This window comes from Typha latifolia, chromosome 10, assembly GCF_019914945.1.
Source record: "Typha latifolia isolate L0001 chromosome 10, TyphaL0001v2, whole genome shotgun sequence".
Classification (NCBI taxonomy): domain Eukaryota; kingdom Viridiplantae; phylum Streptophyta; class Magnoliopsida; order Poales; family Typhaceae; genus Typha; species Typha latifolia.
The window spans coordinates 2275157-2291472 of NC_133095.1; the positions used below are offsets into that span (position 1 = coordinate 2275157).

The 16316-nt window shown below is 35.8% G+C and overlaps 1 protein-coding gene across 1 annotated transcript; it reads left to right on the plus strand.

The window, feature by feature from the left end:
• Window positions 1-379: 379 nt before the first annotated feature.
• Window positions 380-15591, plus strand: LOC140796444 (uncharacterized). Its single transcript, XM_073149480.1, has 32 exons — window positions 380-965; window positions 1318-1390; window positions 1957-2027; window positions 2853-2938; window positions 3023-3113; window positions 3424-3492; window positions 3830-3910; window positions 3997-4162; window positions 4320-4365; window positions 4537-4617; window positions 4975-5057; window positions 5643-5686; window positions 5789-5880; window positions 8169-8248; window positions 8357-8454; window positions 8561-8635; window positions 8724-8885; window positions 9002-9080; window positions 9251-9405; window positions 9544-9607; window positions 10206-10285; window positions 10643-10708; window positions 11264-11314; window positions 11472-11623; window positions 11790-11880; window positions 12863-12943; window positions 13487-13564; window positions 13743-13778; window positions 13854-13897; window positions 13980-14058; window positions 15197-15287; window positions 15355-15591. Exons 1-32 carry the CDS (start codon window positions 555-557, stop codon window positions 15462-15464), a joined length of 3066 nt encoding a protein of 1021 aa, XP_073005581.1. The 5' UTR covers window positions 380-554; the 3' UTR covers window positions 15465-15591.
• The last annotated feature ends 725 nt before the right edge of the window (window positions 15592-16316 follow it).

The window sequence follows — 16316 nt, forward strand, 5'->3', positions numbered from 1 at the left end:
TTCTTGAATAATATATATATATATATATATATATATATATATATATATAATCTGAAAAAATAATAGGACTGTTATGATAATTTTAGATATATTGTTAATAGCATCATTAATTTATTTTAATCATAGATATTGGGTTTGAGATATAATTAAGAAATAAGTATCGAGTGAATTATCAAAAGATGAATAGTTGAAACATAGGATGCGGATTCTCTGCTTACCGGATTATAGGAAATTGTTATAGTCTTGTACTGTCCATTCGCAGCTGTTAAACAAAATGCCAAATGTCCTGACGTAGAAAATTCCTACAATCAATTCTTCATAGAATCCTTTTTCTGAGCTGCGCTGCTGCCTTCATGACCACACCCAACCTTTCGAAGGTTGTGGATATCGTTCGTCTCACTCTCTCGCTTTCTCTCTAAGCAAATTATCAATGGCGCAAAGAGCCGAGAGCTAATAACTAACGCAAGAAGGCTAAGCCGATGACCACCTCCTCTTCTCTCACATCGCATGCTTCTCTTGCGCTCTCTCTTCTTCTCGCCATTTAGTAGGCAACCATGTCTTCTTGCTCTTCTTCTACTTCTTCCTTTACGCTCCTCTTCCTTCATCTGCCTCCATCCTCGCACCAGAACACCAACCCTCCCTTGCTCTCCCTTCCTCCCTCCGCTCCCTCTCGAAGTGCTCAGCTCGTGCTCTCCCATTGGAACAAGAAGAGTGGGAGGGCACCGAGAACGGTTACCGTCTCCCCTTTGTGGTCTTTGCCCGAGGGCAAGGGCGGCGAGGGAGGCGCACTTGTGAAAGAACAACTTGGGGAGGTGGAAGGATTGGATCTTTCTCCCGATCGAATCGAGCAGGAGCCGAACAGATCGATTCCTGAGCAGTTGCAGCAGAAGCAACGACAGCAGAGGCAGAGGAAGAGTGCCTCGGCGGATTCGATTTCGCTCGGTATCAAAGAGCCGGTTTACGAGGTAACGCCTCATTTGGTTTCCTCTGGCTGGGATTTTAGAACATTCCATCATTCCATGTTCTTTTGCCGGTGGTAAAGTGAATCATTATGAAAAAGAGGTTTTGATTCTACAGTAAGTGGAGAGATGATTATAGGAAGGGTGTTTGCGATATTGTAAGCTGAACTCGGTGTTTTTTAAGTTCCTTTTGTGTTCACATTTCAGCAATCTTATATATATATATATATATATATATATATATATATATATATATATATATATATATATTCTATCCTTTTCATGGATAAATTGCAATGCTGCAACACAGGTGATATTCTTATAGTTTTTCTTTTTCTTACGATGGAAATGTATTTAGGTGATAGAAGTGAAAACGGATGGAACAATGTCAATGAAGAATATTAATAGGCGGCAACTGTTGAAGTCAAGTGGTAAGCACCTAAAAATCTAGATTTTGCTTATACAATTTTCTTTATAATTTTATGCCTTCATGCCATTCTGGAATCAAAGTTTCAGTTGTTCTTCTGTACTATCTCATCCGATAGATTAAAATATTTAATATTTATATCCCCATCCAGTAGACTAAAGTCCACATGACCTGCTATGGTGATGACAGCAACTTTTCTAGGAGTGGTGGTAAGTTGCCACCCATGTACCCTAGTTTTGAGGGTTTGAATAAGGAAACAACTTCTAGTAGGATTAAGACTGCATGTCATGTTCTTCCTCGACAGTGCATTGTCTGGAGTCTCTGGGCATTCCTCAATTAGGACTAGAAAAGAGAGGAACACATCTACGCTATGTAAGACACACATCCTTTATGCTTGAAAAAATCTAATAATCAGATCAAATATGAAAGCTAACAAATCCATGTCTGGGTGGATGATTTGCCTCGAAAGGACTGTGTAAATAAAAAGGTTTTAATATATCTTCCATTTTCTTCCTTCCATTAAGCACCATGTTTATCAGAATTTCTTCTGACTGTTGCCTTCAAAACTAGGCCTTCGCCTTCGAGATATCAGGAGTGTCGACCCATCATTGTGGCTGATGAATTCAATGCCTTCTTTGCTGGTAGGTGAAACCAAGTGTAATCCTTGTAGCATTTTATTGAGTTTTCTGTGCCTTTTATCTTTGACATTTTCTGTTAACAACTTTGCATGTTTCTCTATAATTAAGGTAAGGAATACACATATATAATGCTGAGAGCCTATCACTTCATTAGAAGTACTCATCCTTTCAATAGGAGATGGAATTTATTATTATGGTTGAACCAACGACTGTCTTCTTTCAGACAGCTTATAATATATGTTGCATCATTGCATCTTGCAAGTTATTAGTATCTTCTGCACAGTAGCGAGCTACAAAAGTGTAAAAGGAAAGTTATAGTACATGAATCTCCTGCCATTTCAGTCTCTACGGAGGGAAAGATGTATAAAGTGTTACCTCAGTTACTAAGAGGCTCTTTGTGCCATTGATATTGTGCCACCGGTGCCATGGTTATGCTTTCAGTCTTTAACCATCATACCAAGTGCCACATCTAAATATTCTGATATGTGAGAAAAGATTCATCATCATATTCTCTAGTTGTTGTCAGCTTGTTTTTGCTATTTTTAGATCTCTTTCAATTGCTTATAGTATGATGCAGTTATACTGATCAAAACCATTGATATTTGCTTCATTAGTGTGCAATAAAATGTGCAGTTGTCATATTTTCTGATGAGCAGTTAAATTTATTGGATAGCTCTGTTTGTTGTAACTTTCTCCCTTGTTTCTTTTGTGCCACGTCTTTATGAAATTATTCTCTTTTGTTCTTCAATTTATTTTTTTAGTATTATTTAATTTGAAATTGGCTTTATATATCATATATACTGTTTAACATGAGCCTTGTATTGATAGGTTCGTGAGCAAGCTATCTTATTGAATCTTGGTTCCTTACGAGCAATTGCAATGCATGAGCGTGTTCTTATATTTGATTATAACCGGTAAATTTCCTACATGGAACACCTCATGGAGTTTATTTATTGTTAAACCTTCTGTCTATTACTGGTTCTCTTAAACTTATGTAGCAAAGGAGGAAAAGCATTTCTGCAATCACTTTTGCCCCGGTTAAATCCTAAAAACATCAACGGAGGACCTTTCATGCCTTTTGAACTTGAGGTAATACATGATTCTATAAAATCTTTCCTTTAAATCATTATTAAACTGATTTTATTTTCTACTCAGTTATTGAATTACTGAGATCATCTGAGAGATAGTTTCCTTTTCCAAAGAATTTTTACGCCAAAGAAGTTTGGAAGAGTAGCAAAAGAATGTCTCTTATGTACTTAGGTTGTAATTATGCAGTGGATTTAATTTTGATAAGTTATTGAACTGTCATGTCCAATTTCATGTAATTTATGCAAAACAATGTTTGAGAGCTATAGGACTAACATTTTCTTCATTAACTGGTGTAATTTCTTGTGCTTAGGTTGTTGAAGCTGCATTGGTCTCGAGAATACAACGACTGGAACAAAAATTGATGGATGTTGAACCTCGTGTGAGTATGGGAAAATAGTGAGTATAAATTGTTCTTTCCAAAGAATTGCTTGTTGATTTTCATGTGAGACATGTTTTACTCTCAAAGGAATTCATCAAGTAGCACTATACATCTTATTATATATCAAAACAAATTCTAAAAGATCTGAAAATAATCACTAATTTACAGCTTTAATGGAAAGAGAACCTCAGGATTGAGAAGTTTTAACTTTGATATGCAATTTTAATAGATGAAGTCAGCTCTGGAGTCCTCTATTGCATGTATGCCCAAGTACCAATTCTTTTTACAAGTATTGGTATGCATGTTAAAGAGAGTGATGGCTACATTTTGTTTCCAGGTGGCTGCATTGCTTGAGGTTCTTCCCAATCGGTTGACAGCTGATGTGCTGGAGCAGCTTCGTCTTAGTAAACAGACATTGGTAATATTGCAGGACTCATTTATACTCATTTATACTCTTTTAACCATCTAAAACATATAATATGTTTTTGTCCTCATACTCTCAAGGTTGAGCTGGGTTCACGAGCAGGAGCTCTCAAACAGATGTTGCTTGATATTTTAGAGGATCCTCATGAAATTCGTCGCATATGTATCATGGGTCGAAATTGTACACTTCGTAGAGGGAATAATGATCTGGAATGCTCCCTTCCTTCAGAAAAGCAGATTGCTGAAGGTATGATTATAGTCATTTCTTCCTTATTGGAGTTGTAGCTTCACCTTAAGTCCTATGCAGCATTCAACTGCTGTTGCTTTTCTGTAGAGTAAGTATATATCTACTGCTGAAAGAATTTGTGTAGTATTATGATGTGATTTTGCATATATTTCTACAGAAGAAGAGGAAGAGATTGAAATGCTCCTAGAGAATTATCTTCAAAGGTATTGTGGTGTCACCGTACTGTCATATACACAATATGATTCATCACGAGGCATAATGTTGTTATACTTCCTGTTTATAGGTGATAGGAACATTCATAGTAGATTGAAGGTTGAAATGGAAGTTGCGTGTCCAATCCAACTATTTTAATTTCTTGGTTTTACTTTTGTCAGATGTGAATCTTGCCATGGTCAAGCAGAAAAACTTCTTGATTCTGCAAGAGAAATGGAAGACTCAATTGCAGTGAATTTAAGGTACATTTCCTCCTTTATTCATTTCTCATAAGGTTGAGTTAAGCTTGTCAATTTTCAGTATCCACTTGGTTTTTGGGTACTTGAACATTAACTTGTTCTTTTATACTGCCAATAAAAGCTGTAGTTTGTTTAATGTAGTGAAATAAGTTCACAAAAGAGACAGTAAATTCAACAGAGGTTCTAAATTAGGAATTACGTCTCATAATATTGCACTTGTTTGAACAAAAAGTTATATATTCAGAGACATCTATCTTTTCTTGCACCTGATGAATTAGCCTTCAGAAGAACAGATTAGTGCTACACTTCCCTGAAGGTCAAATATTGGTTTTGGTTCTAATGGAGACTGTTGTTTTTCAGCTCCCGTCGCCTTGAGGTAAGTAGAGTGGAACTGCTTCTTCAGGTCGGGACATTTTGTGTTGCCGTTGGAGCTTTAGTTGCAGGTATGATATGTTTCAAAAGTGTAAACTTTATTTTGCTTATTGTCCTTAACATACAGAACAAAATTAAAATCATTTGATGGTTGTTTCTTTTCTCCAAATGAAGATATTTTTATTTAAATTACTGCACTGAAAAAGAAGTAGTCCAACTCTTTCGAAAAGGAGAACAAAAATGGTGCAGCTTGTTTTCCTTATCTACCATTGCTGACTACCTGTTTCTGACTATAGAAGCTATTAACAAAGGCAAAATCATGAACAACACACTTCATTGGTAATAATACGCGGCATAGAATGGAAATGCGCATCATACTTGAATTGGATATCTATTCTATGTGAAAAACTGGACTATGTTTAGATGTATATATGTATATACACTGCCCAGTGCTAGGATCCAACAGATCACCATTAGCATATGACATTTGGAAACCAAAATCTGCTAAACTGGGTGAGGCTTCAGTCATCATCTAGGCTGGTTGTTGTGGTCCATTGCAATCCTAAATTCCTGATATGGTTCTCATGTATTTGTATGGTAAAGTTAGTTTCTGGAGGACATGGAACGCCCATCTAATGGAAATATCCTTTTTGCAGGGATATTCGGGATGAATCTCAAATCCTACCTTGAGGAGCATGTGGTATAATGCTGAACTCCTTTATCCTAACACTGTTACTAATGTTTTTCCAATATTTCCTATATCACCTCTATCTCATTCTAATATGAAGTTCTTTTGGAGCAGTTTGCGTTTTGGTTGACGACAGCAGGAATCATAGCTGGAGCAGTGGCTTCATTTTTCTTCATGTATTCATATCTAAAGAGAAGAAGGATATTGTAGGCCTTGCTGATACATACCACTTAATATGAAAGCTTGTTGGTAGTTTATGCAAACGGTTATTCCAACGGCTGTTCTATGAGAACTTATGAGTTATTATTACTTGAAAAGACCAGATTTTAGTATACCTGGTAATTCTTACCTTACTAGATACGAAAGGAAACCTTTATTTGTAAATGGTACCTTTTTTATGGTCATTCTGTGCAAAGTTTAAATAATGGAATTTCAGTTATTCCAAATCTTGTTCTAAACACCCGTATGACATGTAGGATTATGACATGTGAACTTAAACAGGGGAAAAATGATGCATCTAAATTTGATTCCAAAGGCTTACTTAGACTTAAAATCTAAGTGTGAAGTTTGTGTATAGTCTAAACAAGATAGGAAGTCTTTCAGGAGTATAGAAATGAACTCTATATTATTTGGATTTATCAACAGTGATGTCTATAATTAGTGTGTGGAACTCTATCCACAGTTGGCAATCATTTATAGATTACTTCTGCATTGAATCATTCATGAGTTCTTCTTCTTCTTCTTCTTCTTCTTATCTTCGTCACCATGGGTTCCGGCCATCTAGAAGCTGAGAATACTTGAAGCCTCCCCATGGTTTTGCAGGTTGATGCCTTCCGAGAGGAAAGTTCCAGAATGAATCGGAGTGCTCGTAGAATATATAGAATAGAACAGCTGAGCCCAGAAATAAGGACAGGAGTAGAAGGTAGATCCGCCACACTGCAGAAGAAAAAGGAACATTCAGAAAGGTGAGTTACCCTATATACCGAAGGCAAGAGGCAAGTAGGAGAATTGGTGAATATATGATATCTTGGATTCAAATAATGCAACGAGGTTGCAAGTGTTCTCAAATAGAAGACAGATTTAAAATGTTCGAATGATATACGTGTAAAGATAGTGGTAATAAACAAGAAATAAAGATCAGCCGCACAAAAAGCTGGAGGTAATTATTTATATTCAGTTAATTTTAATCTATCTAACTAAATTAATTTAATACTAATAAATTTAATAGGTGGTATATACAAAGTACCTTTGTATCGCCTGTTCCCAAGAGATTAATATCTTAATAAAATCTGTAATAGAGTTCTCAGCTTCAGAAAAGAATAGATTACTTTACTACAATATCTTAGTAAAGTTATCTGGTAACACTAAAGCTTGTTACAACATGATATCTTAATTTATCTTAATTGGAATCTTAATTTACTACAATATCTCAGTAGAGTAGAAAATTTTCAACTCAGAATCTATGTCCAAAACAAAATTAAGAAACTAATTGCTCAAACAAAATATGAACACCCTAAAACCTTAGGAACAAAACAATGACCGAAAACAATTAACGCCAGCTACACCACCACCTAAAGAACAAAATCTTAGGAATAACGAACAACATCTTAAAAAACAAGAACAAGAACAACAATCTTTAGAACAACAACAACAACAACAACAATCTCGTATCTTATTAAGTATAACTTCTAAAGCAAAAATTAAAAAATAAAAAATGCTGATAACAATTTCATCAATTGAACGCAAATCCTGGAGCAAAGTTGATACAGTAACTTAAGTATCAAACTATACACACAGTAAAGTTATACACAAAGTAATAAACTAGCGTGTCAGAGGTATCAAAAACCAAATTATACAATTAATTTATCAAAAACTATAGTTATAATAATATGTATGAAACTCCTGTGTGATACGAACAATTATGACATGTGAACTTAAACAGGTAAAAATTGATGCATCTAAATTTGATTCCAAACACTAACTTGGACGTAAAATCTAAGTGTGAAGTTTGAGTATCCACTAAACAAATAAGAAATTTTTTAAGAGTATAGAAATGAACTCTACATTATTTAGGTTTATTTAAACGAGGTAACAATTGATAAAGCCGAAGTAAAAAAACCAAGTAGATAAGTAAAAAACTCAAGAGATAAAAGGAAGAACTCGTAGGCTCAGTTTAATTATATTATTTTGCATCACCTATGTCGAAATGAGTTGGATACATAAGACTAACTCTCCTGAAAAATAATTTATAAATAAATTAAGTTACTAGCCCTGACGGATTAAAGGCTCGAACTCGTGACCTTCTGCCACACTACCACTGCCTCCAGTGATGGTGGTCTCAAATTGTAGTTTATTAGAGTTAAACACTATTCCGATGAATCTTAATGACATACGTGCTGACGTGTATTGTGCATACGTGTATTGTGCACATATCCATTGTATCATCCCCAAATGCTGCTGCCCGATAAAATTTACTATAAAAAAGAAACTGGTAACGCTTCTCCACTTCAACTACTGAAGTCTGTCTTCTTCTTCGTCGTCTCAAAAAGATGCTTCGCTCATCTCTCCACCGCGGTCAGCAATCAAACCCTAATCTTTCGATCCACCATTTCCTCTCCTCCTTCTCGTCCGAGACTCTTCAACCATTTCTTCTCTAATGTATGAATCCTTTGTTACTCGCAGCGGCTGGCTTCCAGCGATGGAGATCTCCGGCCTACGCCGTCGGCATCCTTCGCCTCTCCACCGCTGCCGAAGCATCGGCGATCCACAAGAATCCCCCTGTAATTTATTAATTCTGTTATGTGATTGGTTTCTTCGCCGTGCTCCTTGTTGGATTTCTCTGTGAAAAATCTTTCCTTTTTTTTATTTTTTTGAAAAATATGGCAGCCGAGGGTTCGGAATCTCATCGGAGGGGAGTTCTTGGAATCCCAGGCGGAAGGATCTATCGATGTTATAAATCCTGTGGGTTGGACCTTTGCCGATGTGAGATTCGACTAAAAGGTTTAATTTTTCTTTTGGCTTATGGTGGTTTCTTGTTTCCGGACGGTAGGCTACGCAAGAGGTTGTTTCTAGGGTTCCTCTCACTACCAACGAAGAGTTCAAATCTGCAGTGGAAGCTGCGAAGAGAGCTTTTCCTCAGTGGAGGAACTCGCCCGTTACAGCGAGGCAGCGGATCATGTTAAAGCTCCAAGAACTCATCCGAAGGGACATGGTAAATACACAACAGGGTTATCTTTCGAGTTACTAATTAGTTTTTTTTAATATATATATAATTAGTTTAGCTTCTTTCTTATGATTTTCTTTTCCTTTTTTCTTTTTAAATTTCAGGATAAGCTTGCATTGAATATTACTACAGAACAGGGGAAGACACTTAAGGATGCCCAGGGTGATGTTTTCCGTGGATTAGGTTGATCTCTAATTGGATATAAGAACCTAACTTTACTGTGGTTTCGTTTGCATTAGTGTGAAAAATTATTGGTTTTCTAAGTCAAATTGTTGGTCATCTGAATTTTGGGCCATTAGCTATGATTTCATTAAGAATGTGATAGTAGCTATCTGTGCAATTTTCTTTTGTAGAGGTGGTGGAGCATGCTTGTGGAATGGCAACTTTGCAAATGGGGGAATATATCAGCAATGTATCAACTGGCATAGACACATATAGTATTAGGGAGCCGCTTGGTGTCTGTGCAGGAATATGTCCCTTCAATTTTCCTGCAATGATTCCCCTATGGGTATGGCTACATTGACTTCTCTAGTTTGTACTGTATAGAGAATTATTTTAAGTTTTTAACTTGCTACTGCATTCCTTCTTACAAATTAAAATTAAGTTTGCCTCTTATAACTTCTTTTCCTACTCCGTTAATATGCAGATGTTTCCAATGGCAATTACTTGTGGGAATACGTTTGTTTTAAAGCCATCAGAGAAAGATCCAGGTGATTTTCGTTTTTCAATTCTTCCATGTAGTTTGTAGAGTCAAAGCTTGGTAATAGGAAGAGAAAAGATTTTGTGTTACTTGCACATGTACTTTATACTGGTAACTTGTATGCCACTATAATAAACGGAATCTATTATGGATTTCTTTCATATTTCTTGGTCTGGCAGGTTATTAGTTATGCATACCTAGTTAGGCGATACGTATCATCTTCTTAAGCACTAAATTCCGAAAGCGATACTTAGAACCTTGATCTAAGAGATCCTAAATCTGGCTTGAGTTGATTGGTGGAGTGGATTGCTAGCACTTTGCCATATATGTTGTAATGTCACCCTATTGAATGGTAGGGCTTTTGCACACTAGGGAAAAAAGGGAAAAAGGAAAAAAGGAAAAAAAAGGTAAAAATTGATTAATAAATAACCTAGATATCTATCACATAGTACAAACATAAGAGGATGGCTATAACGTGCAAAGCTTGAACAATGTCTCTAGTGGTGAATTTCATATTATTTATTAGGAGAAAAGGGTGATTCCACACACCAACAAAGGTTAAATAGTAATAGCTGGCAGTTTTTAATCATTTGTCATTATCCTTTCAGGGGCGTCTATGATGCTTGCGGAGCTAGCAATGGAGGCTGGTTTACCAAAGGGGGTCTTTAATATTGTTCACGGAACCAATGTAAGATCTGCTTAGCAGCTTTATTCTTTTGCGTAGATCTCATCCAAAACTATGTGAATCACACATTGGTGCATCTTTTGTTGGCCTAGTTAGACATCACAAACTATCGGAAGTACTGGAAAATAGAGAAGAGGCATGTCATGAGGGTTGTGTATGCAATTATGCAGTCATAGAAACTAACAGTAGTAGAGTATAACTTTGTTTAGTGGAAATTAAATAATTTTAATCTTGTACCAGGAAATATTTATTCCAATTGATTGACCATCAATTGAAGTTTGATTGTTATTTACTCCATAACCCTTTTCTGCTTTCTGAAAATTTTAATTTGTTATATTCTGATTTCTTAAACTTTTGCAGGACACGGTTAATAATATTTGTGATGATGACGATATCAAGGCAATATCATTTGTTGGTTCAAACATAGTAAGTCAAGCTTCAGTGACCAATAACTGCATTTGATATGATCTTAGGAGAATTATTTATTGTTTAGTTTTACAACATCTTCCTGATCTTAGTCACTAGCTAGTGCAAAATAACATCTGTTCCGCATAACTATCTATTCTAAAGCAATTAACTAGATCATATGGAATACATCGGCTTGTGTGCATCTTAGTAAGCCATGATTGTCTATGGTGGTCGTTTGCATTTCCATGTACAATCCCTCCTACATTGCTAAGATAGGGTTATACGTTCTTCCTTTTAGTAGTTTTGTTAGATAAATAGTTGGGAATTCTTAGCAGGTCATCCATAAAATATTAAATGTGGGTTTCAGTTATAAATTTTAGAAGCATTAGAGGCTATATGTTTTTCTCAGAATAAGGTTGACCGTAAAATTTGAAAGCTTGGTCCACATGTGAAGGTCCATTTTCGCTATACTGTGTTTCAAGTTGTATATTCAGTAGGATACTATGGATGCTGTAATTGACTATCACTCATAGGCTTATCTAGCTGTCTTCTATTTTTGGTTTATGCTATTAGGCTGGGATGCACATATATGCAAGAGCAGCTGCTAAGGGGAAACGTGTTCAGGTGAATTTTAACTTCTTTTCCACAGTATTATATGATTCTGCTCGTCTTCAACTGCTATAATTTCTCAGTGTTTTGGTTGGTTTTGATTTCCATCTCAACTGAGTACATGCTTTGTCATGTGATTTCTCATTTGTAAAGACTACTTCCTTTTATTTAGTCAAACATGGGAGCAAAGAACCATGCAATCATCCTTCCTGATGCCAGCGCAGAGGCTACATTAAATGCCCTTGTTGCTGCTGGTTTTGGAGCTGCAGGTCAACGGTGCATGGCATTAAGCACTGCTGTTTTTGTTGGAGGTTCAGAACCATGGTAGGATTTCTTAAGTAAAGATTCAGCTTCATTTTTACGGTTTTAAAATCTAGTTGTTAGTTACGAATTCTCCTTCAGTTTATGTCTTACATCCATCTTATGGCATATAGATATAGATGCGTGAATAGCTTGTATATTTGAACTCTTACTATCTTCTATCTTACAGGGAGGATGCACTAGTTAAGTCTGCAAGGTCTCTGAAAGTAAATGCAGGAGTAGAGCCTGACACAGACCTTGGTCCAGTGATCAGCAGGCAGGTATGACCTACAGGAGATTGTAATTAATCACTTTCCATCCACCTTAAATTATGTGACAGCGACTGCTATTTTAAAATTTCATTAATGGATCTGTGGAGTGCAACAGCAAGCAATTGAAGTTTCCGTTGATTTCATTATTCTTTTCTTTGATTAGAGAAATAAAGTGACATTCTAGAATATGATTTCAGCTCTTCGTATTCTTGTACTCAGCCGAAAGAAAATGTCGATTGTCTATGACACTACTGGAAAAATAAAAGGTAAATAAATTGCTGGGAATTAAAATGGATTTATAATACTTGCATTCACATGATTTATTTACAGATAATCTAGTAACAAAAATGATTTGTTATCAGTATTATCATCCTGTAGGTTCATTGAACTTTCTTCTTCTCTTTCCGCATTCATAGGGAAGGACAACTGACTCTTAATCACATGAGCTTAACCCTCTATTCAAGGCGAAATGTTCATACGCTGAAAATTTTAGCAAGCACTTCAAAAAAACTTTGCAACTAAAAATAAAGTGAATTAGAATTTTTAGCAAATGCATAAAAAGGTTCTTGATGCATAGGAAATATGAATTGCATATAGCGCAACAGAATCCCATTGCAACTTTATATAACTCTGGACAGAGCACAAAGAAAGGAATAGAGAAGTGACACCAACTATGTGTTTCTGGGATTCACTGTAAAGCCAGAAGAAGAAGAATGTGAAAGATTGCATCAATTATGATGCATAGTGAACATTTATAATGAAAGAGCTGACTGTATATATCTGGAACAAAGCTTCTTGACTACTTCATGGTTACTTCATGTAATACTTGGGATATTTTTCCTGCCAATTTATTCCTTATCAATTTTCTAAGAATGGAACTGAAAGTGGATAGGCTTTTGGACCCTTTCTTTTCTTTTATACCTCTATAGGCAGATGATTGGAGATATGTTACTTATACATTATGTCTTATCTAATGAATTCCAATCAACAGGCGAAGGATCGCATTTGCAGATTGATCCAAAGTGGCATTGATAGTGGTGCTAGAGTGTTACTTGATGGAAGGGACATTGTGGTAATAATATGAACCCAACACTATGTGCTTGTAGTTTTACTTTTATTGTTGTCATTGAACTTCCTGAGGTTAGTTCATATACTTCATCTAGTTGATACATATATTCTGGACTCTTATATTCAGCAGTAATATGTTATATTATGTATATTATTGAGTCAAATTGAAAGATACATGTAGATTTTAGGTAGGAGTTGATCTTTGTAAAGATTTGTGGAATGCAACTTGTAGTGTGATAAACTTTTCATAATATTCCTATCTCTAACATTACTAGAGTTGGAGATTAAGTGCAAGGGATGTTGGATGTGAAGTTAGTCAATAAAGAGGCTTGGCTTTTAGATGCAAGTAAAACCCCAACTTCTCTTCTCTGGAGAGACAAGGGATGTTCTTTACATTTTCAAGAGCTCCATGAATACTTGAGTTTTATGCTACATTTAGCCTGAAATTAAGTGCTTGTTGGTACTTTTCATACTTTGCATAGACAAAGTTGCCATCTGGTTACCTCTAGTTGTTAATATGATCTTTTTTTTTATTAATCTTGTATAGGTTCCTGGTTATGAGAATGGTAATTTTGTTGGTCCAACCATTTTAGCTGATGTTACAAGTGAGATGGAGTGTTATAAGGTATGGAGTTCTTCACAATTGATTTTGATCTTTCAGTTGAAGCACTGGAAAGATGCTTACATTGTTCTATACTTCTATGTTGAAAGTGAAAATTTAGTGCTCAAGTTGGATTGGTACACAGCAAGTACGTCTATTAGTATTTTGATGGCAATGTTATTGAACATTTGAACTTGAACAGGAGGAAATTTTTGGTCCAGTTCTTCTCTTGATGAAGGTATGCTAGTAGTGCATTATATGCAACTTTTTCTTGATTGATATTGAGTTATTGAAATAATCTCCGAAATCACAGGCTGACAGCCTGGAAGAGGCTATCCAGATTGTGAACAGGAACAAGTAATGTGCTCCTCCCTTGGATTCTAATTACTTGATAGGTCTTTGTTTAATTTCTAAGTCATCTCTTCCTTCCCTATCTCAGGTATGGCAATGGTGCATCGATATTTACCACATCAGGTGTGTCAGCAAGAAAGTTTCAGAGTGAGATTGAAGCTGGTCAGGTAAGAGGCGGTAGCATATCATTTTGATCTCCTGCTGCACAGAAGCAGCAGAGAGAGCATTAACTTTATCTGTTTAAGAAATGATATGACAGCATATTACCTATTCCAAAGCATATAGAAGTATAGAACAATCAACACTAGAACTTACTAATAGGTTGACGCTGGGCAAAGAAAAGTTTTCAGATTGTGGATTAAATTGTGTTAAAACTGTAGTAGAATATGCTAGGATTTTTCTTCATGATCGAACTAGAGATAATGATTTCAAGGTAATTTGTAGTGAAGATTTAGGATTGCTAAGCAAATCTCAAGGTTCATTGGAACTCAAGCATTACTTTTAGGAATCAAGCGGTGAACTACCTTGGGAAAAAAGAAATTAGAATCCAAGAAAAAGGGAGAGAGATGACTTTGGACTTGCCCCCTGTTGGAATCTCTGAAAGAATTAGTCTCAACTAGCGTTGTTGGTTCTGTGAAATCTCACCCATTACATGCAAGAGTAAGTAATATATGTCACCCTTGGTTATCATCCTAGCATCCATTGACTTCAACATATTCCTGTATCTCCTTGTAGTGACCCTTTGATCCTTGGAAAAAATAGAATTAAATAAAGGAAATAGAAACTAGAGAATAAGAAAATACAGAATCCAAGAATTTTTATTTCTATGTAGATCAAATCTCTGATTATCTTTCCGTTTTTTAACTATCCAAATTCCAAATATCTCTGTTTTTTCACTTGAGATATTACTATCTTGGATACTCTCTGCATCTTTAAGCCTGGCAGAAGCTATATTTCACTCGTATCCTGCTCTGACTCCTTGCATAACAAATCTATTTGGCATAGTGGAGGTAGTAGGAGCTTTTTAATCGCTGAGATTTTTTCTGTGTTAAGGCTTATTAACAATTGAAAAAAGAACAAAAAACTGAAAAATAAAAAGGTAAAAATGTGAATCCCGTGAAAGAGTGCATAACTGGTAATCCTTGTTAGTCATAAAAGCTGCTATCTTGTCCGAGAGTTCTAATAGCGTAAATTTGTTCAGCTAAGATTTTGGATTTCCTTTAAGATGCTCTTAGCTACCTAGTTTATTTTGATGAAAAGCTACCATTCACTTTCGACTTCTTACATGAGGTGTGCTTCTTGAAGGTTGGCATTAATGTGCCCATTCCAGTGCCACTGCCATTCTTTTCATTTACCGGTTCCAAGGCTTCTTTTGCAGGAGATCTAAATTTTTACGGTACAACACTCTCTTTCCATTTAGGATAGTTGGTTGGTGAAATTTTAACAAATGATTGGAATGACAGGCAAGGCTGGTGTCCAGTTTTACACTCAGATCAAAACAGTCACACAGCAGTGGAAGGACTCACCGAGCCAGGGAGTGTCACTAGCTATGCCCACATCACTGAAGTCATAAAAGACAATCCATGCTTTTACTTCTTAGAATGTAGAATGTAATGCTACAAATATCCAAGTGGGTCTGTGAAATGGCCAATAAAACAGTGTCTTGGACAGTATTCATCTATCATGAAAATGTTCTTAAATCCTCTTTGTTAACCACCACCACCACCGCCCGACACACACAAAAAAAAAAAGAACTCTTTGCATCTCGCAATGTTGTGGGAGTTGTCATCTCTCTGGATTTGTCTGTTCTTGTCTATATTGCTAAGATTTGTAGCAGTAGTGCACTTTGATGGACATAAATTTGGAGATTTGAGAAAACAGTGAGATGTTATGCCTGAGTGCACTACTGAGTTTGTTGCTAGCTTGCAGGTCTATGTACATGGTCTGAGCCACTGCCTTCTGGCCCAATACTTTCTCCAAACAAAGTGGCCTAATGTAGATGGTCATTTGCAGAAAGGACAATTATATACTACCACTATATAAAAAAAAATAGAAGAAGAATTGCGTTTCACACCATTTCATGATATATGTCTTTTATGATTCACACTCAATTTTTCAGTATTTTAAATCCCAAAATTTTGGCTTTTTATTTTTATTTTCAGAACACATTTGAAATTAATCACAGCAAACTAATAAAAGATATCAACTGTAGGATTTCTCTTAAAAACTTTTTCCAAAGTACCCATCCCTCTCCAGAAGGGTCTCCTAGAAAAACTATAAGAGGGCTCTTATTTTTAGAAAATAAAATTTGATTTTGACTAAATATCCTACTTCTGATATCTCTATGTAGTCGCCCAAAAGAAGGCTCGGCTCGTAAATCGAATTATAAATTTGTGAAAATACGGGGTGCGAAATGCAATTATTC

What these genes read in the sequence shown, in the direction of transcription:
- LOC140796444 (XM_073149480.1), top strand. Translation starts at nt 555, where the DNA reads ATGTCTTCTTGCTCTTCTTCTACTTCTTCCTTTACGCTCCTCTTCCTT. An exon ending in TTGATGGAAGGGACATTGTG is followed by an intron (nt 12,944 to 13,486) that starts GTAATAATATGA and finishes AATCTTGTATAG; the next exon opens with GTTCCTGGTTATGAGAATGG. An exon ending in CAGATTGTGAACAGGAACAA is followed by an intron (nt 13,898 to 13,979) that starts GTAATGTGCTCC and finishes TCCCTATCTCAG; the next exon opens with GTATGGCAATGGTGCATCGA.